At 44.7% G+C, this 24,218-nt stretch overlaps 2 protein-coding genes across 4 annotated transcripts in view; both read left to right on the top strand.

Moving 5' to 3' along the window:
• Positions 1 to 216: 216 nt before the first annotated feature.
• On the top strand, positions 217 to 2,127 carry cox7a2b (cytochrome c oxidase subunit 7A2b). Its single transcript, XM_014974877.2, has 4 exons — positions 217 to 352; positions 640 to 729; positions 1,727 to 1,811; positions 1,886 to 2,127. Exons 1-4 carry the CDS (start codon positions 335 to 337, stop codon positions 1,942 to 1,944), a joined length of 252 nt encoding a protein of 83 aa, XP_014830363.1. The 5' UTR covers positions 217 to 334; the 3' UTR covers positions 1,945 to 2,127.
• A 140-nt stretch (positions 2,128 to 2,267) lies between these two features.
• The window catches only part of col12a1b (collagen, type XII, alpha 1b), a 97,513-nt gene continuing 75,562 nt past the window's right edge, over positions 2,268 to 24,218 (top strand). For all 3 annotated transcript variants that reach the window (XM_088001712.1, XM_088001711.1, XM_088001713.1), the window contains exons 1-10: positions 2,268 to 3,318; positions 3,689 to 3,785; positions 8,930 to 9,046; positions 10,600 to 10,743; positions 12,519 to 12,581; positions 14,566 to 14,829; positions 16,065 to 16,229; positions 18,264 to 18,437; positions 18,938 to 19,228; positions 19,323 to 19,925. In XM_088001712.1, the coding sequence (XP_087857838.1) occupies positions 3,725 to 3,785; positions 8,930 to 9,046; positions 10,600 to 10,743; positions 12,519 to 12,581; positions 14,566 to 14,829; positions 16,065 to 16,229; positions 18,264 to 18,437; positions 18,938 to 19,228; positions 19,323 to 19,925 (1,882 nt within the window). In that variant the 5' untranslated portion in view covers positions 2,268 to 3,318; positions 3,689 to 3,724. The remainder of the gene's footprint in view (positions 3,319 to 3,688; positions 3,786 to 8,929; positions 9,047 to 10,599; positions 10,744 to 12,518; positions 12,582 to 14,565; positions 14,830 to 16,064; positions 16,230 to 18,263; positions 18,438 to 18,937; positions 19,229 to 19,322; positions 19,926 to 24,218) is intronic.

Raw genomic sequence — 24,218 nt, 5'->3', positions numbered from 1 at the left:
AATCTCCATTTTCTATTCAGTTTCTGCTCTCACTTCTGGGTCTGGGCTCCTTTTGCATGGATGAGATCAGGCGTAGTTCTGCTGAGGTTCTGGAAATCCAGAAAACAATAAAACACACGAGTATTTAATGCCTTTCAATCTGAACTTTAATGCGCAGAAACTACATTTTTTGGGGATTGGAGGTTAAACTGAACATGTAGTTTGGCTGAGTCTCCGGCAGGGGGCAGCGGAGCGCTCAAAGCGGAGAACTTAACTGAGCGAAGAAGAAGCAGCAGCATCAGTTGAGTTCCGGTGTCCTTGTGTTAGAATCGCGCTACCAGACGGGTCCACGAAGATGTTCAGAACCATGAATGTGAGTAGATTTTACTGGTTATTCACCTTCCGGCTGTTGGCGCCCATTTAGTTCTGACCAGTTAGATTAAAGCGGCTCAACTCAACGGCTAGTTTTAGCTTCACTTAGCTTGCCGGGGTCAGAGAGCTTCCGGAGCGGCTCTAGCTGTAACAGAACCTCCTGTCAGCCTCTTTCTGGTTCTGGTTCTGATTCTGATCATGAACACGGTCAAGAGGAAGTTTATTAAAATGTTGTAGCGGGTGTGTGTCTGTGAGTGAGTTTGACCGGTGTCCGGGTGCGTTTCCCAGGCGGTCCAGCAGATGGCGCGGCGCAGCATCTGCAGCTCTGCCCGCCGGCAGGTGGAGAACAAGGTTCCCCAGAAGCAGAAGATGTTCCAGGTGAGCAAACACCCCAACACACACCTTCATGCGTCCAGGTCCACCTTCACACACCGGTGACGTCACGCTGGGTCAGAGCTCAGGCTCAGGGAAGCTGAATGAAGGTCAAATTGTTGATCTGCTCAGCGGTTCTGCAGGTTTTTCTTTTCTGGTTTTCTGTCTTCTTTGGACCATTTATCCCCCAGAACTGAACAGAACCTCTTAATTTAATAAAGAACTGAAGGTTATTGATAATAACCCAGAACCTTTTGGGTTTTTTCAGAACTAAAACCAGCTTAGATCAGTTAAGTTGTCGACTGAAGAACTTCAACAACTGAAACGACACATAAAACTGACAGTTTTAGAGAAGAAGACAGAACTTGTGGGTTCAAAGCAGAGAAGAAACTTCAGAACCTTTTGGGTTCTGCTGAATAAATGAGAAGTTGCAGATGAGTTCATGTTAAGTATGATTAAAAAGTACAAATGGCTCCCTTTGATGACGTCATAAAGGAGCGTCAGGCATGTAGCACAGATGACTGATTGTTGTGATGACGCCATGATGGAAGTTTGTCGATCCTGAAATAAACGAATCACTTTGACTCAGATCGACTCTGTTACAGAATAATACAGGAATAAAGTTATTATATTCTAGAAGAATTCCTCCACAAAAATAATAATAAATGGAAATGACTGTTGAGCATCTTGTGAAGTTTTCTGGCATCAGTTTTAGAAATGATAAATATCTTTTAACTCGTCAGCATCAAATAGAACCAGACGGACCATATCAGATATTAACTATCGAAGCTTTTCATTAAAATCACATTTTTCTCATAATTTAATAATTAAAAAGATTTTTGGTATCAAACTCAAATATCCACCACAGGAGAAATATCTGGACTGTTTTTATTAAATGACCTTTTGACCTTTGACTGATCTCTGGTCCCATTGGTCCATGTCTAACCCGTTTGCTGACCCGACAGCAGGTTCTGACCCGGTTTCTCTGATGGTTCTGTTGCAGGAGGATAACGGGATGCCGATCCATTTGAAGGGCGGCAGCAGCGACGCCCTGCTGTACCGGGCCACCATGGTGCTGACCGTCCTGGGTGAGAAAAGTTCTGATCGATCCGGTCCAAAGGTCCGGTCTGGTTCTGTTCTGACGCTCCGTTTCTCCCTGCAGGAGTCGGCTTCACGCTGTACGAACTGGTCAAGGCGTCATTCCCTCAGAAGAAGGACTGACACCGGTCTGGATCGTTGTTCTGGTTCCAGCCGGGCCCATTTGTATAGAGATGATATTCCAGAATCAGAACCGACCCGTTTCCTGCTCTCTCTGTGTTCTTGTTTCATGTTCTTGGAGCGGTAACTTGATATTTCTGTTCACTTGAGGATCAATAAACACAAAATACCTCTGATGACCCAGAACCGCGGATCCGACCCGTTTGTTCCAGAACCAGAGCGGCCCACACACCTGACATTTATCTGCAGTAACTTTAACATTTCAATAATGTCTAAACTTAAAATTCAGTTATCAACTAAAAGCTGAATTAATTTCTGTATTTATATTTTTCTGCTGCAGCAAATCATGATTCTATTAAAAAGGGGCGGGGCTTATGCGGTTAGAAACAAGCTGATTGGTCCGCAGGTTGACCAGCCAGATTTAAATAATGACATCATTCGTTTTTTTCCTTTTTAAGCACTTTATTTTTTGTGAATTTTGTTGTGTAAAACATTTTTTAATTAACATTTTGTTTAGAATATTTATTACATATTTAATAAGATTTTTTTATTAAAATTTCAGCAAATAAATTCAGGGGGAAAAAATAGTATTAAAAAAAAATAAAATTTAGACAAAATATTGAGTAGAAGCAAAGAGGTCCATAAATATTCAGCTATTCACGGCCCTCGCTGCTGCAGCGCCACCTGGTGGAAAACATCAGTGCTGCTGTAGCGGCCGGCCGCCGCCAGGGGGCGCCGCAGGCCGCACACATTCCTCCTGCCTCAAGTTGTTAGCTCCGATTAAAACGTCAAAATGCGGCCAGACAGCAGTGATGACGTCATCTTTAATACTTGCCAGCATGTTCTGGTTCCGATCCAGCTTCAATAGAACCAGGTTTCAACTCATTAATAGACGAACATCTGCAGACATTTATTATTCTGACTGAAATGAGTTCTGGATGTTTGACGCTGAAACCTGCAGATGATCCAGAAAGACGCTAAAAACGGGAAAACTTTCCCAGTTTTCCAGACAGTTTTCTGCTCCTTCCCTTCCCCACATGCTGCGCCGCCGTCTCCATCTGCAGCCGCGCGGTCCTCCATCATTGGAAAGGAATGCAGAAATATGGAAAAGTTTCCGTGCGCGTGCCAGCCCTCTCAGAGGTTACGCACCACTTTCTGGCCCGGCTGTGTGTCGTAAGCGCTGGGAGCGCTGGGAGTGCTGGGAGCAGCCCCCCTGTTAAGTAGCGGCCCGCGTGGAAACCCTCCCCACTTGGAAGAGGCTTCCCGACGCGTCTGGGAAGCCATAGAACCCACGGAGATCCCGAACCGGACCGGACCAGCCCGAGTCTTCCTGCTTTCTTCCCGTTTTCAGAGCAGAACCAGCAGCTTCCCGCGCAGGTCAGTCCGGTTTCTGCTTCGTTCAGAGAAACATTTTCTATCTGCTTAGCGCGCGGAGCAGGTTTTGGCACCGCGGTGCGTAATTGCGCACTGCGGTGCCAAAACTTCTCCACCTTTTTCCTCACCAGTGGAAACATTTCCCCTCTTCGCAGTGAAGTTTAGGCAGGAGTTAAACTGCGTTTCTGTCTGATAGTTGTGCATCAGAACCGGACCGGACCGGGAGAAGGGGCGCAGAGTTTCTCCAGCTGCTTCCTCACATGATGAATGTTAGATTTGTGATTTAATGTTTAAAAGTGTTTTTCTTTTTCTTTTCGGTTAATCGGTTCTTTGTCAGGTTTCCTCTCTGACCTTCATCTTCTTCTCCTCGCAGCTCGTCGCATGCTGAGCTGAGGAAGAGGAGCCGAAGATGAAGAGCGCCCTGCTGCTGCTGCTGCTGCTGCTGGCCTCCTCCCGGGCCCAGGACCAAGGTAAAGCTTCATCATCATCATCCTCCTCCTCCTCTTCCTTCTCTTCCTCCTCTTCCTCCTCTCCAGCAGTAAATCCTGAATAAACTCTGAGAAACAAAACGCGTGTTTGTGATTTGATTTGTTGGATTATTTTCTCTCCGCTGCCTCAGTTTTGCTTCTTTTTGCAGGAATTTGAAAAATGTCTCTCAGATTTATGATGGCAGCTTTCAGACCAGATGTTGCCTCTAAATCATGACTTCAGCTTCAGCGCAGTGCCGTTCGTGACTCTTAAATATATGTTCAAAACCATAAATCACCAGAGAATATCACACACTTAATTACATTATAAAGGACAGAATTTGTTTTTTCTGTTTCTGCGTCTCTTTGTGGCAGATGGAGTTCATTCCTGTCACAGCAGGAGGCGCTCTAGCCTAAAATCTAACTAGAAACATTTTAGACGAAATGTTCCAGTTCAGTGAACCAGGAGCGAAGGGCCCCTTGGATTCAGGTGGCCAAGGTTCCTCCCAGCGTCTCTCCTCCTCACTGAACGGAAAAGACTCAATATGACTTCCAGCTTATTTTCCAGAGCAGAAAATCTGGATCTGCTCAAAGGTCAGAGCCTCTCCTGCAAGGGGCCTCCTCCCCGTCATTTAGGGGCCCCGCGCCGCTTCCCCGGGGTCACGAAGAGGCCAAACGCTCTAGAACAGGAGACGGTCCGGGTTGTGTGTGAGGCTCGGCGTGCGTGTGTGTGTGTGTGTGTGTGTGTGTGTGTGTGTGTGTGTGTGTGTGTGTGTGTGTGTGTGTGTGGAGACGGATTCCCCGTTAGTTTCTGAAACCGTCAAGAAGCGGAAGGCCCCGCGGGCCCCCCGCCGCCCCCCCGCCGCCCGGGGCCCCCACCGCCCCGCGGGGCCCCTGCCCCCCCAGGGACGGACTCCCCAGGTTGGTGGCCCTCCAGCTCTGATGTTCTGTGGTCTTCCGGTCAAGCCGCGGCTCGGCCTCCGGGTCTCGGCTTCACGATGATATTTCACGGTGATGCTCTTCACAAACCCTCTGACCGGTTGGTGGTTTAGGCTCTTCTCTGCTCTCTAGCTAGAACCAGAACCAGAACCAGCTGCTCGGGTTCATCCAGATCAGATTCTTCTTTATCCAGGTCCAGTGAACGTTTAGTCGGTTCACAGACTCAGAACCGTTTCTCCTGCTTAGAGAAGTCAGTTCCTCTGGATTCGTCTGTTTGCATGAAGCTTTAATCCAGATGACAAGAAGCTAGCTAGGCGCCGGCAGCTCCGCTCACCCCAACCTGAAGAGGATCATGGTGAAATATTGAGGTCCATTGGTCCTCTGTCCACTCGTCCCTCTGTCCACTCGTCCTCTGTCCACTCGTCCTCTGTCCACTCGTCCTCTGTACACGGAGACTCTTTTTGTTGCTCCAAGTTGTCCAAGGCAACTTTCCGTGTACCCCTGCATGGTCGTCCTGCTGCTCCTCCGGTTCCTCTGCTGAGAACTTTGGTTCTTAAACTGGTTTTTGCTGAATTCACAACAGAACCAGCGAACTCACTCACCGAATCACCGGCCACTTTATTAGGTACACCTGTAGACCTGTAGAGGGTCTGCCGGTGAAGATGGCGACCAGAACCGGACCAGAACCATCGAGGATCTGAGACAGAAAACATCCAGAGCAGCCGATTGGAGGATGAGGTCCTGTTGGGGTCAGAGGTCAGCGGTTCCAGGTAGTGAAGAACTACTGGTTCCAACCCAGCAGAACACCGTGAACATGTAGAACCTGGGATCAGATCCAACGTAGCAGACCCGGACCAGAACTGGACCAGACCAGAATCAGACCTGGTGTCTAGACCTTCAGACGTCTCTCCAGTCGGCAGGTCTTCATCCAGCGGAGAACCTTTGGGATGTGGTGGATCCTCAGATTCTGGTCAATTGGGTCCAATCGGGTTGTGACAAGGTGGCCCTGATAAAGTGTCTGGTTGGTGGCAGGAGAATCTGAGCGGTTCTGGTGTTTGTGGTGAAGCAGTTTAAGAACCTGTGGAGCAGAAGGAGAAAAGACGCAGTGGGTCAGAGGAACCACTGCGTCTTTTAGGTTTGCAATGGAGGCGACAGAAGAGTCCCAGGTCACCGACCCATTGCATGATCAGCCCTGATTGGTTCGTCTGGTCGATCCGACCCCAGGCGCTGGACTGAGGTCAGGGAGCGTCCACTGGCGCCGCCGCATGGTGGGTTCCACAGGAAGGAAAACGTTCAACAGCCTGAGGCACTGAATCTGGAAAGGAAAGAAAATTCAGTTCACGTCATATTATCACCGTTTTGTTCACTCATGTCGAAATGTCACCGTCTCAAGCTAAACATGTAGCGTGAAGCTAAATTAGTTAGCAGGTAAACATGTTGTTAGCATGTTAAACATGTAGTTAGCATGTAAATATGTAGTTAGCATGTTAAGGGTTGGTAATTTTATTTATATAGCACAGTTTTAGCAACAAGGCCATTCAAAGTGCTTTACACGAGTTAAAAGGAAATACAAAGAAAATAACAAACCAAAGGAAAGAAAAAAGAAGAAAGAAAACTAACCTAATGTTCTAAAATATGGAAACTGAGTGCTCCTGTTCAGGGTTGCTAAATATCTAATTCCATTTCTAAATAGTGAAACTCTACAGTTTCTGATAAAATAAGCTAAAGAGTGACTGATCTGAATCCTTTTCTGGGTTAAATAGGGAGTACTCCACCGTTTCTAACAAAAAAGAGGACAGGACACATTAGGGCAAATGGCAACATTCAGACAAAACAGTGAAGTCGGTGACATCACTGGGCCACGAAGGAACGTTACTGAGCCCCTGGCAGAGTCCGATAGAGGTGTTATCTAGGAATGTCTTTGGAACTGCTCAGCTCCACAGCTGCATGGATAACAGGAAGGGGTGAGGATGGAAGAGCGTTGTGTTTACATATCTTCAAGGAGATTGGAAATATGCAGCCCTTCCAAGGCCACACAGGGAAAGCCAATTCAGAAACAGAATGTCTTAGGTCAGGAAGATTATAGATTTCAATCTTCCCTAAAGTCTCTGAGATACATCTCAGTTACCAATTATCCAAATTAGTTTGTTCATTCCACTGAACCGAAACTAGCAACTTCTCCAAGATCGATTCCATCCGGTTAGTGAGTTTTAGAGTCCTCAGCTGGGCTGCGAGTCTCAGCAAGACTCACATCCAACTTGCATCTCTCTCCACACCAACAGTCTGAGTGTTTGCTAGTTCGGCCAAGTCCGTCACAAATTTTTCGATAATCCAGGAATCCACAAGCTCCAAACAGCAGAAACCTTGTTATCATGAATAAATCCTGGGTGAATCCCGCCGGGTGTGTCCCCGCAGGACAAGAGGCTCTCCTGCGCCTAGACTTCTCATCAAGAAAATTTGATAAATTGCATTGAGAGATCTGGTGACCAGATCCATAATTTGTAGATTTGGATGATGTGCAAAGAAAGGCTCCAAAAATATAGAAAAAGAGAAAAACAGAGCAAGCAGGGCAGACATGGGCAGGGAGGGAGCAGAAGGAAAAACATGTAGTAGAATGTTAAACATGTAGTTAGCTTGTAAATATGTCGTTAGCTTGTAAATATGTAGTTAGCTTGTAAATATGTCGTTAGCTTGTAAATATGTAGTTAGCTTGTAAATATGTAGTTAGCTTGTAAATATGTCGTTAGCTTGTAAATATGTAGTTAGCATATTAAACATGTAGTTAGCATGTCAAACATGTAGTTAGCTGGTTAAACATGTCTTTAGCATGTCAAACATGTAGTTAGCTTGTAAATATGTCGTTAGCTTGTAAACATGTAGTTAGCTTGTAAATATGTCGTTAGCTTGTAAATATGTAGTTAGCTTGTAAATATGTAGTTAGCTTGTAAATATGTCGTTAGCTTGTAAATATGTAGTTAGCATATTAAACATGTAGTTAGCATGTCAAACATGTAGTTAGCTGGTTAAACATGTCTTTAGCATGTCAAACATGTAGTTAGCTTGTAAATATGTAGTTAGCTGGTTAAACATGTAGTTAGCTTGTAAATATGTCGTTAGCTTGTAAATATGTCATTAGCTTGTAAATATGTCGTTAGCTTGTAAATATGTCGTTAGCTTGTAAATATGTAGTTAGCATATTAAACATGTCGTTAGCATGTCAAACATGTAGTTAGCATGTCAAACATGTAGTTAGCATGTCAAACATGTAGTTAGCTGGTTAAACATGTAGTTAGCTGGTTAAACATGTAGTTAGCATGTCAAACATGTAGTTAGGTGGTTAAACATGTCGTTAGCTTGTAAATATGTAGTTAGCTTGTTAGACATGTAGTTAGCATGTAAACATGTAGTTAGCTTGCTGGTTAGCAATCTGTGACATGTATACATGAATGAATAACTTGGAGATAATGTGACTTTAAAAAATAAGCCTCCATTTTTTCTCTTGATCAATAACCCAAATTATTTCTGCAGTTTTCGAGCTGAACTTTTGTGAACTGGGTTTATTCCTGCTGCTGGGTCTGACGGTTCCTGTCCAGTCCAGTTTCACAGCAGAACCAGACATGGAGACGTATTTCTGGTCCCTCCTGCATCATTTTGCTTTAGCATCGCTCACTAGGTTCCCATCAGCACCACCAGTACAACTTATTTCAGTTTCACTGGTTTTTCTTTCCCAGTTTGGGTAAAAACACCTGATTTTGATTTCAGTTGGAGCCTTAGAACCACAAGCTGTTGTTTTTTCTAATAATCCATTAAACATATATAATAAACAAAACAAATCAGAAAAAAAAAATCAACAAATAATTCCTTGCAGTTTCATTAATGAGACGTTTTAAAGTCTAAATTCATTTATTTTACTTTATCGGTTGAAGAACTGAGATAAACTTTGTTCACATTCAGGTTTTCAGTCACTGTTTCCTTCCTGGTCAGATCCTGAACTCTCCCAGTGTTCCCAGTGTTCCCAGAACAGAACCATCTCTGGGTTTGGTTCTTCTTCTTGTCGTCTCTCTCTGTTTGTCTGTTTCCTCCAACAGTGAACTGCTCTGACTTCCTCCAGGAAGCGTTGACTGTTGGCCGCCCTTCAGATTACCCGCGTGCCTCTGAGCCGCAGCGCTAACCGCTAACCGCTAACCACTGACGTTTTGTCTCCACAGTGGACGCGCCAAGCGATTTAAGGTTTAAGATTTTAAATGAGAACACGGTTCAGATGATCTGGAGTCGGCCGCTCAGCAGGATACAGGGCTACAGGATACACGTGACCTCTGACTCAGGTAGGAGCTCCTGATGACGTAATGATGCCATCACTACATGCCTGAGCAGATCATGTGACCATCACATCTCTGAGACTTTCTGCTATAAAACTCATCATCCACCCAAAGAAAACGGCAATCAAAACAAAACTCAGTAGCGGACACTGCTAGCTAGAAAGTATTTTTTTATGTGTGTTTAGCAGGTTAGCATTAGCTTCTGCTAATTTTTCATATGTGTTTATTGTTGGTTTCCATTGTGTTTTTATGTGTCTAGCATTAGCATGGCTAAGATTCTTGCTTAGTGAAGCTAACATTTTGGCTAGCTGTGCCCATCGCTGTCAGTAACTGCTGCTGATTTTAGTGCAAACACATAAAATCTCCATTACAACCAGGGCGGCCATTTTGAAACATATTCACAAAACAAAAAAGAAACAAGGTCAAAAAATAAATGATGCCATACCATATCAACTTTATTTATAAAGCACTTTAAAACAACCACAGCTGACACAAAGTGTTATACATTAAAACACAACATAACAAAAAAATAAAATAAATAAAACTCTTTCAGTTTAAAAACAAATAATTTAAAACTAGATCCTGTTGGAGCTGAAAGCCAAGTAAAATAGATGGGTTTTAAAATGATGATTTAAAATATGTAGTTTATGAGTCGACACCAAACACAATATTTTACGGCAAAATTTTATTTTCTATGATAAGATTTTTCAAGATGGCGGCCATCTTGAATAATACAAAAATTATCAGTGAGTCTGATAATTTATCATTTCACACCAAAAATATGAATCTGGGAATTATATTGGCACATTTGTATTGACAACCATCTTTAAAAATGGCAGCCATTTTGAATTTTTCAGTGGCTAGTGTTTATTTTTTGATTTAAAAAAATTCCCTGGGAACAATGGTGGCATTTTGCCATCATGTCAGCCTGATTTCATTTTGGCCGTCAGAACCCTCCGGTCCGATGAAAAGACACGTCCTGTTGGCTGGCTAGCAGCTGGTCTGCTGTGAAGCACGGTGGTGGCAGCATTATGCTGTGGGCTATGCCCCCAAGCCATCTGAACGTCTGGCTGACTGTGTAGAGTCTGAAGGTTCTTCAAACCGCTCAGCCGAGGGTGTGATAGTTTTTCATATCAGGTTTTTCTTTTCCTCCGCTCTGGAAAAGTTTGCGAGTCTTTTTCGCTCTGCGCTGCGTGGAAACGTTTCAGGGAAAACATGAACCCACCGTGACTGACGGAGATGAAAAACAACATTCCTCTAAATGTCTTCCATCCGTTTGCCATCCAGCGTTCAGCTCCTAATCCAGGCTTCGTCTCCTCTCTACCTGGAACCAGGAGATGTTTTTGCAGCAGTTACCAACCATTTCATGCCAGATTTGAGAGTATTAAGGAGTTAAAGCATGTGCTGAGCTTTAATGTGGAAAGTTTTCATTAAACTGTTGTTTCCTCGGCTCTTCCAGCGCTGCAGGTCAGCACTTGGAGTCAGATTTGACTCTTGGAGAGATGAAGTCATGTCATAGTTTCCTAATGGCTTCCTTCTGACTCTCTACTTTGTTGCAGGCGAAGCGGCGAGACACTTTTCTCTGCCTGCCTCTGCGACTAAGACCTCCATCTCAGAGCTGAGTCCTGATGTGGACTATGTGGTCACCATCGTGGCGTTCGCCGGATCCCAGCAGAGTCTGCCCATCTCTGGCCAGCTCACACGTGAGTCACCAAAGGGAAAGCTGAACGCCGTCCAACCAAGCACTTCAGCAGCTGGTCGCTCCAACACACCAGCAGCAGTAACTGGGAGACATAACAGGAAGACGGCTGATGAGTCAGCGCCGCCTGGATTTCTGATTTAAACAGAAACTTTGTCATTTATTTCAGACAAAGTGTCGCTGCCAAAGCTGGAGCTCAGATTTTATTACTAAACGGTTTTAGGAGAAAGTTCATTTCCTCTGATCAGGCCAGTAAAAACTTTAAGGTGACACAAGTAAATAAATGTATTTATGATGGTCGCCCAGTTGAACCGTGAATCCAGCAGATGAACGCAACTAACTTTTTCTGCGTAGTGACAAAAACCACCGACTGAGGCCCCAATAACTTGTAATAAATTAAATTAAATTGCTCCACTTAAATTTCATCACTTCACCTGCGGAGGTCTGAACTCACAGCTTCACTAATTCCTCCTGGTCGCATCTGAAGGGAAATCTGTGCCGGTTCATCAGTCAGCTGGACCTTTTTCTACCCCTGCGGCGCTTTAATGAGGATTTCTTTTTCTTTGTGGTTTCGCCTCCCTGAAACGGACAGATGTTACGTCTGCCCTCTCCTGGACAGTAACGTCTTCAGCTCCATTTGTTAAAACCGCAGGATGAGTCAGTTTAGCCCTTTGCAGCGGCGGGGCCGCGTCCGCATTGGTTGTGCAGCCGCAGCGCACTGCGCATGTTACGGTCTAATAACTTCGCCATCATTTATGTCCTCAAGATAATCTGCCGGCTCCTCTGTTTAGGCTGTAATGGATTAGCTCAACGTTGGGTTCCCTTTGGTTTTCTCTGGTCTGGAATGGAGACTTGAGTTTAACGCTCCGTTTCTACCAAAGGTTTGCGATCCGCTTCCTAACCAGACGCTCCAAAGCGTCCGGTCCAGAACTCTTCAACAGGCCGTCAGCTCCGGTCAGAAAGACGCATTTAGTTCAGAGACCATGAGATGATATTCAGAAAGGATTTTTAATTAACTGATTTCAGTTGCCTCTGCGATTAAATCTTAGCATAAAGTCTGTAATGTTTCCCCATGTGCACCAGTCAGGGGTGTTAATTAGAACCTGTCAAAATGACCGACGGGCTTTACATTTTCCCGTATTTTAAACAAATAACCGGTCAAATATGGAAAATACTCCGTTAACACGACCTCTGGTATTATATATAATTAATAAAACTGTTGTTTTTATGCCAGACCTGTTCCAGTGGGGGGCCCTGGGCCCCACCAACCCTCCCTTTAGTTTGTCACTGCTTCACTTATGTTCACACAATCAATCAGTGAGAAGCTAAAAACCTGCAGAGGAATCAGTCTGACTGATTTCAGTTATTCTTGCCCAACGAGAACAAACTGTGAACGATGTTTATTTAGTGAATGTTACGTAAGATAGTCGAACATTCCTGATCCGGGCCGGAAAACTCCAGGAGAAGAAGAATTTAAACTATCTGATTCCAGGCAGACATAAAATGAATGAAAATGGTTTTTAGAACCAGTGGATCCAGAGTTTGTAATGAAGGGAAGCAAAGTGTTAAAATTAACGACACTGGAAAAGTCCCAGTTCCTCCTCCATGTTCCAGTTAAGGACTGGTGCTGGTACCAGTTTGCTGCTGGAACATGGCGGCTGAAGGTGGAAAAAGCTAAACTCAGTGATCTGGGGATGAAACGTCCAGCAGGTTGTTTCAGTTCTGGCTTCAGGTTTTAAAGCAACAGATTATGTGATGGCTGAACCGTTTGTCTTCCAGTTGAGTCGAGCAGCAGCAGCTCCAGAGGAGGAGCCAGGAAACCCGATTCCTCCAATCCAGTCAGTAAGTTCTGCTCTGCTTCTTCTAAACAGGAAACCTTCCTGCTTTACAGCAGAGGCACTCAGCAGCCCAACGCCCACAACTTACAAAACAAATATAGCATCAATATTTACAACACACTATTTCTAGCTGTAACATACCTGATGCTAGTTAGCCATTAGCTCTAATCAGAACCTGGATTAGTTTACAATCTGAACCATTTCAGCAGCGGGTTAGCAGTTAGCAAAGTCAGCTAACTACCAGACGTTGCCTTTTTAATCATTAAACTTGTTTTAGACACTTAAAGCTGTTAGAGACAACATAACAGTTTCATTAAGAGCGAAGTGTTTAGCTAACCAAACAAACTAATTTAGCACCAGAACTGCTGTTGTACTGGTTTAGCTGACTAATCTAACCAGCTAATTAATAATAAAACAACAAGAACATCAAAATAATAATGTATCAATGCCAGTTGAAATCTTGGTTCTGTTAGCAGCTACCAGCTAACGGACTTTAATATGCGTTTAGCTTTTAGCTGGAGATGAAACTGTTGAGCTGGTTTAGCTAGCTGACCTAATTAGCTCAGAACCTTTTTTCATTTAACCACAGCAGAAGTAAATTGGTTTCATGTTATCTTCAGGCTAATGGTAGCAGAAGGCAGTTCCCAACAAACTGGGCCCAACTGTACAGTAATGTCCTGATTGGACCCAATAAAACTCAAATGTTCTTGGTCATCAGAGACGGTTTTCTGCCAACCAGTGGTGCCAGTTTCTGAATCAGCTGCAGGCACTCACTGCGGGGGGTCATAGGTCAGGATTGAGGCTGTTTTTGGAGTCCAGCTCTGATGCCCTGGTGGAAATGGAAACCATTACAGATCTGCTGGTTTATAGGAACGCTGCTGCTGCAGCCTCTGTGGGCCCAGATCTGCAAACGATGACGAATTTGGGCTGAATTTTCCCACTTTTCACAAGAGGAAAGTCAGAAGGAAACTTCCAGAAGGCAGAGCAGCTGGTTAATTGCCTCTGCCTACAACAGGCTGATCTAATGTGCAGCGTGAGCCAAGCCTTGTGAAAGCCCTGATGATTACACTGGAACACACCATGATTTAGAAAACCAGTAAATGTGCAACTCAACGCTTCCTGCTGGAGCTCCTTATTAAACTCCTTCTGCTTTTCAGACTTTATTTGTGACTCACTGCTGCCGAGTCGTTTAGTGGAGTTTATTACTGTAAAAATATTTCAAGGAAACTAATTTTAAAAATAATAGCATTGTCACCTCAGGTTGTATGTTTTTCATATTTCCCATTAGCTACTTAGATTTCAAGATGGCCGCCATTTTGAAACTTTTTAAGCCAATTATTTTTATAAAATGTTACCCATTTTATGACTTGGATGAACTTTATGCTACATCCGGTGTTTTTGACTTTGGTCATCGTGTTTATTCAACTCTAAAGTTGAATAAATGCAGCAGAATCAGAAACAGGACTTTGTTGGCAAGCGGAGAAGAAACAACGATTAGCATTAGCTTCAGTCATTTTTTTGTACTTAGCGATAGCATAGCTCTTTTTTATGTGCATAGTGGTTTGCCTTTAGCTTCCAGTAATCTTTTAAAATCTTTGGTAGTTTAGTAGCTTCTGCTAATTTTATTATGCATTTAGTGGTTCAGCAATAGCAGAGCTAACTTTTTAAATGTGTTCTGTGGTTTAGTGTTAGCAGAGCTAAAATGATTGTTTAGTGGCTAGTGGCTAACTGACAATAACTACTTAAGATTTTAGTGAAACATAAACAAGATCAAGAAAATATTTCTATGATTCAAAATAGGCTGCAGTTTAACACCAAACACTTTCATATAATTAGCAATTCAGGGGCAAAAATTAATTTTCCATGACAGCTGTGTCGGCCATCTTGAAAAACAAAACAATCAGTTGAACGATTTCTGTGGACCCAGTTAGTATGACTTTAACTGGTCCAGATGTGACTAACTGGTTCTGGTTCTGGTTCTTTCCCAGGGTGCCCGGCCTCTGCTGCGGCTGACCTGCTCTTCCTGGTCGACGGCTCCTGGAGCGTCGGCAGGCCGAACTTTAAGCACATCCGCAGCTTCCTGGCGGCGGCGGCCGGAGCGTTCCAGATCGGCGAGGACAGAACCCGGGTTGGCGTGGTCCAGTACAGTGACGACCCGCGGACCGAGTTCAGCCTGAACCAACACCTGACCCGACCCGCTCTGATGAAGGCCATCGGCTCGCTGCCGTACAAGGGAGGCAGCACCAGGACAGGTGAGAGGCGCTGGTGGCGCCCCCTGCTGGTGTTACTTCCTTTTAAATCACCACACTGAAGAAAAGTCAAACTTTACTCACCTGGGTTTAAAGAAGGACCTTCCTCACACCCAGACGATCTACGCTTTAATTACAGATCTATGTTATTTAGTTCTATATTCAGGAGCGTTCAGCTTCTTTTAGCAGTTTTCTTTTTAAATCCTCAACATGTGGAGGGATTTGCTGACTCCTCAACCTTCAGGTAAAAACAGAAAAACTTTCTGGGTTTGAAACCCGTTGCCATAGAAACAGTGACAGGCGCTCAGCTGGTTGGTTCCTCCCACCCAGACAGGAGGTCTCACTCCTCACATTTTCTCTGACTGTAGAGAAAACCAATGTTTGGTTTCTGTAATCATTTTCAGTTCTCTGGACTGCGACCCGGTTCTCTTCGACCACACAGAACCGGGTCGCCAGCAGTCCGGCTGCTGCAGGTCGTTCCGTGATGCATTCACTTGCACTCGGACATCTGATATCTCCTCATTTAAACACAGATTCAGATGATAAATTCAAAATCTGCACTAAATATGAGAAGCTATTTTAATTTGTGTTATTGTTGTTACTATAACATCATTAGCATCAATATTATCATAATTAGTATTGTTAATATTAGTGATATTGTATTATTGAATGGATTGCATTAATCAATAATCTGACAGTAGATTGCTATATTGATCATAAACAGGAGATCATAAATGTGATGTTGCTGCAGATTCTAATATGCTCATATTTCTACCCACTCCTTTGAAGGATTATTATTTATTGCAATTATTAGTAGTTTATGATGTTTAATAAAATAGTAATATGTGAGTTTATATGGGAATAAAAGTTTCCTTTTCTATAATAAATTAATTTTAAAGTGTAGATTAATTCTGGCGACCTGTCCAGGTGACCCGCCTCTCTCCCGAGCGTTAGCAGCTCCTCCAGACCCGCTGGACCAGGTGTTAGAAAATGGATGGATGGATGTAGATCAATTCAGATCAATAAAACTTTATTTGTGGAGCAGCATAAACCCAGAAGTATTAAAAACATAAAAAGATGAAAAGTTTGAATCAGAATCTGCAGGAGTAAATATTTCATTAATGTTCTGCTGCAGGTTTCTGTTTCTATTCACTAAACTGTGTTTTGTCTTCATAATCCAGATTGAGGTTTGATAATCTGGTTCTTTGCTCCCGGGTTTCTGTCTGGTTTCTACTCAGGCGATGCGCTCAGCCACCTGCTGGCCAGCGGCTTCACCGAGGCGGCCGGCTCCAGGAAGGACTTCCCCAAGCTGCTGCTGATCATCACGGACGGGAAGTCGGACGACCCGGTGGAGGGCGCCGCCCGGCAGCTGAGGAGCCGGGGCGTGGACGTGTTCGTCCTGGGTGAGCCGCCGGACCGTCTGGCATGAGAAGCGGCGAGTGAAACACGTTTACATTCTGGCTCCTCGCAAATTTTCCACAAACTCAGACCGTTGCCACGGCGATAACAGGGGGACTGACGCAGCTCATCCTTTGGACGGCAGCGGTGGAAAAAAGGCTCCATGAGTTATTAAAGCAAACATATTTCCAGGTTGTGCAGCAGAAGCTGATAACAGCCATAAATCCAGACTTTGTTTCATGTGGCAGGATGAGTTAGAGCTGCAGGAAAACTTTCCGTCCAGATTAGTTTAAAAATACAGCAGCAGAACGAAACAGGCAGAAAGTTAATATGTAATTATCTCTGCTTCAGGCAATACCAACATTAATACCAACATTAAGTTAATAAAGAAATAAATAACCTGGTGAAAATATGCCATTTTGACCTGACAGGGTCAATAACTCAAAATATGCAGTTTGACTGAGTAACTTTTTAAACTCTCCCCATAGTTTCCTGTTTAAGTCATTTTTACTTTCTCTCCGTTCTGCTGTGAAAAAATGACGTGTAGAGGAAATTTATGGATTCAGTTTAAACATTTTAATAATTATTAGGAGGATGAAATTCAAGATCGTTGCGTGTGGATCATCTTCTGCCTGTCTGTGCACATATCTCAGATTTGGATGTTCCCTGAGCAACAGGCTCCGCCCACAGCACCTTCTGCTATTGGCCGCATGTTAACATGACTTCACGACATGAGAACGTTAGCTTCTGTTGGTTTCTGTTAGCTTCTTTGGTTTCTGTTAGCTTCAGTTAGCTTCAGTTGGTTTCTGTTAGCTTCAGTTAGCTTCTGTTGGTTTCTGTTAGCTTCAGTTAGCTTCAGTTAGCTTCTGTTGGTTTCTGTTAGCTTCTTTGGTTTCTGTTAGCTTCAGTTAGCTTCAGTTGGTTTCAGTTAGCTTCTGTTGGTTTCTGTTAGCTTCTGTTGGTTTGTGTTAGCTTCTGTTGGTTTCTGTTAGCTTCAGTTAGCTTCTGTTGGTTTCTGTTGGTTTCTGTTAGCTTCAGTTAGCTTCTGTTGGTTTCTGTTAGCTTCTTTGGTTTCTGTTAGCTTCAGTTGGTTTCTGTTAGCTTCAGTTGGTTTCTGTTGGTTTCTGTTAGCTTCAGTTAGCTTCTGTTGGTTTCTGTTAGCTTCAGTTAGCTTCTGTTGGTTTCTGTTAGCTTCTTTGGTTTCTGTTAGCTTCAGTTGGTTTCTGTTAGCTTCAGTTGGTTTCTGTTGGTTTCTGTTAGCTTCTGTTGGTTTCCGTTAGCTTCTGTTAGCTTCAGTTAGCTTCTGTTGGTTTCTGTTGGTTTCTGTTAGCTTCTGTTGGTTTTTGTTAGCTTCAGTTAGCTTCAGTTAGCTTCTGTTGGTTTCTGTTAGCTTCAGTTAGCTTCAGTTGGTTTCTGTTAGCTTCAGTTAGCTTCAGTTGGTTTCTGTTAGCTTCAGTTAGCTTCTGTTGGTTTCTGTTAGCTTCTGTGGGCCCAAAGAGCTGGAAATGTCCCGGAATGGAAAACTAAATCTGGCTTCTTCGTGATCTGATCTGAGTGTTATTGTTCCTGAGTGTTTCTCTCAGATCTCAGAGAACATGTGCACAGAGACTTCAGAGATTTCATATCGATACTCAGAAGTGTTTGGCTGCTACAGTAAATCTGTTTTCCTCTCTGCAGTGACTCATTCAGCTGAACTTTAAATAAACCGACAGGCTGCAGCTCGTATAACAATGTCAGAGAATTGCAGAGCATTATAGGACTGTTAAACTCCAACCAGCTTCATATTTACGGCTCTTATTGTCAGACTTTCTTGCCAGAATGGAACAAAATCTGTTCAGTCAGCGAACGTGGAAAAGTCGTGCTCATTTTCCACTTTTTACTGGCTTGGAGTGAAAGCAGAATGAAATGTCCTTCAGTAAATTATAACGGGGTCGTGTTAGAGCTCAGGACGGATTTGGCAGACGGACGGGAACCAAAAAAGCTTCGTGTTTGTGATGGGAACGAGAATGGCGCGCTGAGGGAGTTTCTGTCCCCGCCAGGTGTCCACCATGCTGACGAAGAAGAAATGAGGCTCATGGCGTCCACGCCGTACAGCCGCCGCGTGTTCAGTGTGGCGAACTTCGAGCAGATCCAGTCCGTGCAGAAGGATCTGATCAGCCAGATGTGCTCCAGCGTGGAGGATCAGCTCGGCTCGCTGGTCAGCGGAGAAGAAGGTGAGGCCGGCCCGCCCCGCTCTGCCCCGCTCTGCCCCGCCCCGCTCTGCCCCACCCCGCCCCGCTCTGCCCCACCCCGCTCTGCCCCACCCTGCCCCGCTCTGCCCCGCCCCGCTCTGCCCCACCCCGCCCCGCTCTGCCCCGCCCCGCCCCACCCCGCTCTGCCCCACCCCGCCCCGCTCTGCCCCGCCCCGCTCTGCCCCACCCCGCTCTGCCCTGCCCCGCCCCAACCCGCTCTGCCCCACCCCGCCCCGCTCTGCCCCGCCCCGCTCTGCCCCGCCCCGCTCTGCCCCACCCCGCTCTGCCCCGCCCCGCTCTGCCCTGCCCCGCCCCACCCCGCTCTGCCCCACCCCGCCCCGCTCTGCCCCGCCCCGCTCTGCCCCACCCCGCTCTGCCCCACCCCGCTCTGCCCCACCCCGCCCTGCCTCTGTTTTTTACTGCAGTTTTCACTCTTCAGACGAGAAGAAACAAAATAAAAACCAGCTGTTTTGTGTTTGCAGTCGTGGATCCGGCCTCTAACCTCCGAGTCCTCGAGGTGGCCTCCAAGTCCATGCGGGTGAGCTGGGACGCCTCCGGCGGAGACGTTTCAGGCTACCGGGTCCAGATAATCCCCATGATGGCCGGCAGCAAGCAGCAGGATCTGTACCTGGCCTCGTCTCAGACCTCCGTGGTGGTCAGAGACCTTTCTCCTGACACCGCGTACCAAGTCAACGTTTTCGCCATGAAGGACCTGATGTCCAGTGAGCCTGTGACGGTCATGCAGAAGACAGAACCTGTTAAAGTCTCCCTGGGTGCGTCCATGAAAATGTTTGACTCTTTTAAAGCTGAAGGAATGTTTTGTTGTTTGAGTTAAAGCAGCACTTAGTGTTTGTGGTTTCCATCCAGAGTGCTCTCTTGGGGTGGATGTGCAGGCCGACGTTGTGCTCCTGGTTGACGGATCCTACAGCATCGGCGTGACAAACTTTGCCAAAGTGAGAGCTTTCCTTGAAGTTCTGGTGAACACCTTTGACATCGGCCCAAACAAAGTCCAGATCGCCTTGGTGCAGTACAGCAGGGACCCATACACCGAGTTCTACCTGAACACTCACCAAGACGTCAACGCCGTGGTCAAGGCGGTGAGGACTTTCCCGTATCGCGGCGGCTCTACCAACACCGGCAGGGCCATGGCCTACGTCAGGGAGAAGATCTTCCAGACCAGCAGGGGGGCACGTGCCAACGTCCCCCGCGTCACCATCCTCATCACCGACGGCAAGTCGTCCGACGCTTTCAAAGATCCAGCCACCAAGCTGAGGAACGCCGACGTGGAGATCTTTGCCGTGGGCGTTAAAGACGCCGTACGAAGTGAGCTGGAGGCTATCGCCAACGCCCCCGCGGAGACGCACGTCTACACGGTGGAGGACTTTGACGCCTTCCAGAGAATATCCAAGGAGCTGACGCAATCCATCTGCCTGAGGATCGAGCAGGAAATCCGCAGCATCTTCCAGAGACGTAAGTCATATTTACACTTTACGCAGATGACGCTGTGGTGTGTTCAGATTTATCGGCAAAAGGTTTGATATCGAAAGAGATTCAAGAAGCAGAGTTAGATCTCCGTTGTAGCTTCATTTATGAAAATCCTGAATAAGTTTATAATTTTCCTAAAGCCACAGAGGCCATTTTAACTCTCATGTCTCTCAGGTGTTGTCCACACTGTCTTTATGAAATTACTGGGATTGGTTTCAGAAAGGTTTTCATCTGCATGAACCAACATAAATATGCTCTTGAATGCTGTTTTAAACCAAACCTACAGGGGGCAGTGTAGCGCCAAACTGCTTTTAAACATCACAATATAAAGTTATTACAACATATGTAGAAATATTAGCGCATTATTTGTCGCAGACTGTAATTTGAAGGACCATAAATCTCCGTTCTCAGTTTTCTCAAATCTGGCCATAGTTTTTATAAATGATCATTTTTAGTGATATAAAACTCTACTATAGAAATGTATCTGTGTATGTTTGGACTAGGCCTCAGTGCTACTGGGCTGACTAGGAAATGGTTGTTTCTGGTTCTGTTAACCTGGCAGATTCTGGCTTAGCATCTCACACAGCTGTGCTGTCGTCACGCAGGATTATGACCTCTGACCTCTGCTGTAGTCTCAGGAATTACACGCCGGTTCCAGAGCCAGACGTCCACCTGAGCCGATGCTGTGGTTGGTGGAAACAGATGTGGAACCGTCACAACATCTGTTCTGGGGTTTAGCAGCGGAGCGTGTAAAGTGAAACAGGTCCATGTGTTGCTGCGCGGCGGTTTATTAGCGCCCAGAGGAATGCGGGTCAGAACCGTGGTTCAGGGTCCTCCAGTCAGAGCCAGGCTGTCCCGTAATCATTTGGTCTCCTGCTCAGTTAATCATCCGTCTGTGTGGAATGATGTCAGAGCACCAGGTGATGTTAGCAGTCTGGAACCAGCTGCACTGGTTGACATTAAACTGGTTCAGCCACGTCAGCGAAAGCGATTAAAGTTTCCTCAGCCTCACTGCCTGCTGTACGTTATGTGATCTGTAGGATCGCGTCTGTTTCTGCTGACATGCTGGTTGAAGAGGCTCCAGGTTTTTTCTGCTGGTTTTAAATCTGGCTGATCATCAGCGAGAAGGCCTGTTTCTGTTTGATTTAATGAAACCAAAGAATGTGAATCCTTACTTCCACATCTGCTGTGTGGAACGAGGAACGTTTCCACACAAAGAACCTTTTCCAAGAACCAAAGTCGTTTTCTGGATCCACCAGAGAAAACGCCTCATTTCCTGTTCAACCAAACGAACATGGAAACGGCGGCGAGGCCGGGAACTTTTACTCTGACTGGAGACGACATCCGCCTGTGCAGAAAACAGTTTTATAATAATGTTCTGAAACATTATGATAAATGTTTCGTTTGGAAACGAGGCGCTGCAACAGGCCGTTATCCAGGAGAGTTTTCTACAGTAGCAGCATAAAGTTTAAATAATACGAGAATAAAGTCGTTCCATTAAAATGAATCTGATGACGCGTACAGATTATGAAACAAGTCACATTTCACAAACTTTATTTCATAATAAAGTTGTATTTCAACTAGAATAAAGTCATAATAGTACGATAATTAAGTTGTAATATTAGGAGAATATAGTTGTTATAACATGAGAATAGTTGTAATAATACAAGAATAAAGTCGTAACAATACGAAACCAAAGTAGCAGCAATGTGTGAATAAAGTTGTTCTTCTATGAAAATAGTAATTAGGTCATAATATTACAAAGTTGTAATAATAAGAGAATTTTGTTGCAATATTAATCTTATTAGGGGATGAATTCATATTTTTATGAAACCTGCAGGTTTAATGAACCTAATTTATTCCAGCTGCTCTGTGTTTCTTCTGCCGCAGCCATTGGTTACAGAGGAGGCTTCCTGAGCTCTGATTGGCCGGTGGGCAGCCAATCAGAGCCGCTGTGTGTCTGACCGCGGCTGGAAAGGACCAAAATGTTAGTTTGGTGTAAGGAGGCGAGAAGGTGGAGCTGAGCTTCAGTTTTCTGAGTTTAATGTTGGAGACGACAGGAAGGACATTTAGTCCTTAGATCAGCCAGGGAGGCTTTCTGCTCCGTACAGTCCTCTCACTTCGGCCCATGTGAATTTCATAACGAGTATCTGACATAATTCAACTGCCAAAACAATTAATTGGAGCCGTAAACAGCAGAAACCCGAGCAGCCTTCAAAGCTGCTCCCCTCATCTCACGCTGCTTTCATGTCTCCTGTGTCCAGGCCGCGTTTCCCTGGATGTGTAAGACACATGGCACCTTTTGATCTCTGAGTCCAGAGCCAGTCCAGCATGTGGAAACAGTAAAACTGGGTCAAAGTGTTGTTTTTCTGCAGCTGACTCAGTGTCGCCGCCGTCACGTAAATAAAAGCCGACTTTGAAGCAGGTTCTTTGTTCTGATCAGACGTTCCTGCAGCTGAGGTGACTCACGCCGCCTCTGATCGCTGATTATATAATCCTTACATAATGAGGGCTGGATGTGAGCGCGGCGGCGGCGGCCATGATGGAGCCGTCGGGCCTCCAGGCTCTGCGTCTCCATCAGCCGAGGTCGGCCTCTCTACCTCCTGAACTACCGTTTTCCTTTCAGCGCTCCTGAAAGCTCCCATGATTTGTGTTTGTCTCCCTTCTGGTTCGGAGAAAAACAGCCTCCTAGAACCAGGGAGTTATTGAGAGGCTTTACGTTTTCCAGATGAAGCAGAGGTGATTGATGAGGCCGGGTTCTCCCGTAATGTGTTCACCGTGCCATGATGAATAAAGACCAGAAGGATAAACTGCAGCCTTCATTATCAGATCTGAAAGGATCCAATGAAATAAAATCTGCTTTTTACAAGACCATCAAAGCATTTCTCTGCGATGACTTTCAAAGGAAGACTTTATTTTTGTTTTTACTTGAATTATTTAATTCTGAACACTAAAAAGTAAACTCACCTATTACTTTTTATTGGATAAAGCATCTGTGGCCCACATGGTGAGGAGAAAACCACTGGCAGACATCCAGCCTGCAGTCAGAAAAAACCCAAAATGGCTGAAACTCAGATGATGGTGTCTGGTTCAGATGAGTGGAAATCACAGCATGGAAGCTGGAATTATATGATCCTGACCCGAATCAACTCCGCTCTGAATATGCCAGCTAATGGATCTCCACCAGGTGATATATTTAAACAAAGGTTATTAAAAACAAGCCAATTTCTTGGTTTGGTAAACTTTATGTCCAGATTTATGAACAGACATCATCAGTTTGATTTAGTTCAAGTGATTTATCTTCTAAAGCCCAAACGGTTCTGTACCTTTACGTTTCAGAGAATAACTGTCTAATGGAGCACCGGCTACAGAAGCTGGCTACAAATAGCTAACCTGTAATTTCTGAAGGATAATCTGAAAATCACAGGAGGCGACACGGTAATCCTGAAACCACTCAGTTAGAACATAACGTCAAAAATACATGAAACACAATCTGATGGCTAGAAATGTATCTGGAAGTTAAAGATAAGATGCAGATAAGATAAAGTTCTGGTTTTGTTGGCTGTTTTGTAAAGTTTAAGTTGTTTTGAAGTTTTAGTATCGACTGATTCTGTAATTATGAATTTTGACCCCATTGAGGCCGAAATAACAGGCTGAAGGAAATGCTGTCATTGACACACGGTGGTATCAACATGGTTAACGTTAGCGCTTTAGCTCCCACCAAATACAGTGCTACAGTGACTTAGCATTAGCTTCTGCTACATGCCATACATGCATAATGCTTTAGTGTTAGCTATTGATAAATATGGTGTGGATTTTGACCCTTTGCAACTGAAGCCATGATGGACGTCGGAAGTTATTCCGTTATTAACCGTAACCCTCCGTCTGAACGCGACTCACCAGGTTGGGCTCACAGACGGAGGGATTTATAAAAGTTGGAAAAAGCTGCTTCAAAATCCACCCATACCTCCTTCCTCCTGACGTGTTGATCAAACTACCAGCTTTGCCTCCATTCACACCACGATTCACAATTATTCAGTCAAAAAAATCATGTCAAACAAAAAAAATAAAATTGTGATCAAAACTTTTAGATTTGCAAGAAATATTTAGTTTCAAACAAAAAAAAACAACTTCTCAATCAAAAAAAGAAACTGTGGTCAAAACTTTTTGAATTGTAATAATTATTTTAAAATTAATCAAAAAACAAAGTTAGCTGTTAGCACAGCTAAGTTTTTAAAATTCTGTTTTAGGTCCATGAATGAAACCTGCAAGTTTCTT

This window comes from Poecilia mexicana, unplaced genomic scaffold (assembly GCF_051168715.1).
Source record: "Poecilia mexicana isolate PSO_F unplaced genomic scaffold, ASM5116871v1 scaffold_21, whole genome shotgun sequence".
Classification (NCBI taxonomy): domain Eukaryota; kingdom Metazoa; phylum Chordata; class Actinopteri; order Cyprinodontiformes; family Poeciliidae; genus Poecilia; species Poecilia mexicana.
The sequence above is the reverse complement of the archived record's forward strand: the minus strand, read 5'-3'. Positions and strand labels throughout refer to the sequence as shown.

Coding starts and splice junctions, on each gene's coding strand:
- cox7a2b (XM_014974877.2), top strand. Junction 730..1,726: donor AGAAGCAGAAGATGTTCCAG/GTGAGCAAACAC, acceptor GTTCTGTTGCAG/GAGGATAACGGGATGCCGAT. Junction 1,812..1,885: donor CATGGTGCTGACCGTCCTGG/GTGAGAAAAGTT, acceptor TTCTCCCTGCAG/GAGTCGGCTTCACGCTGTAC.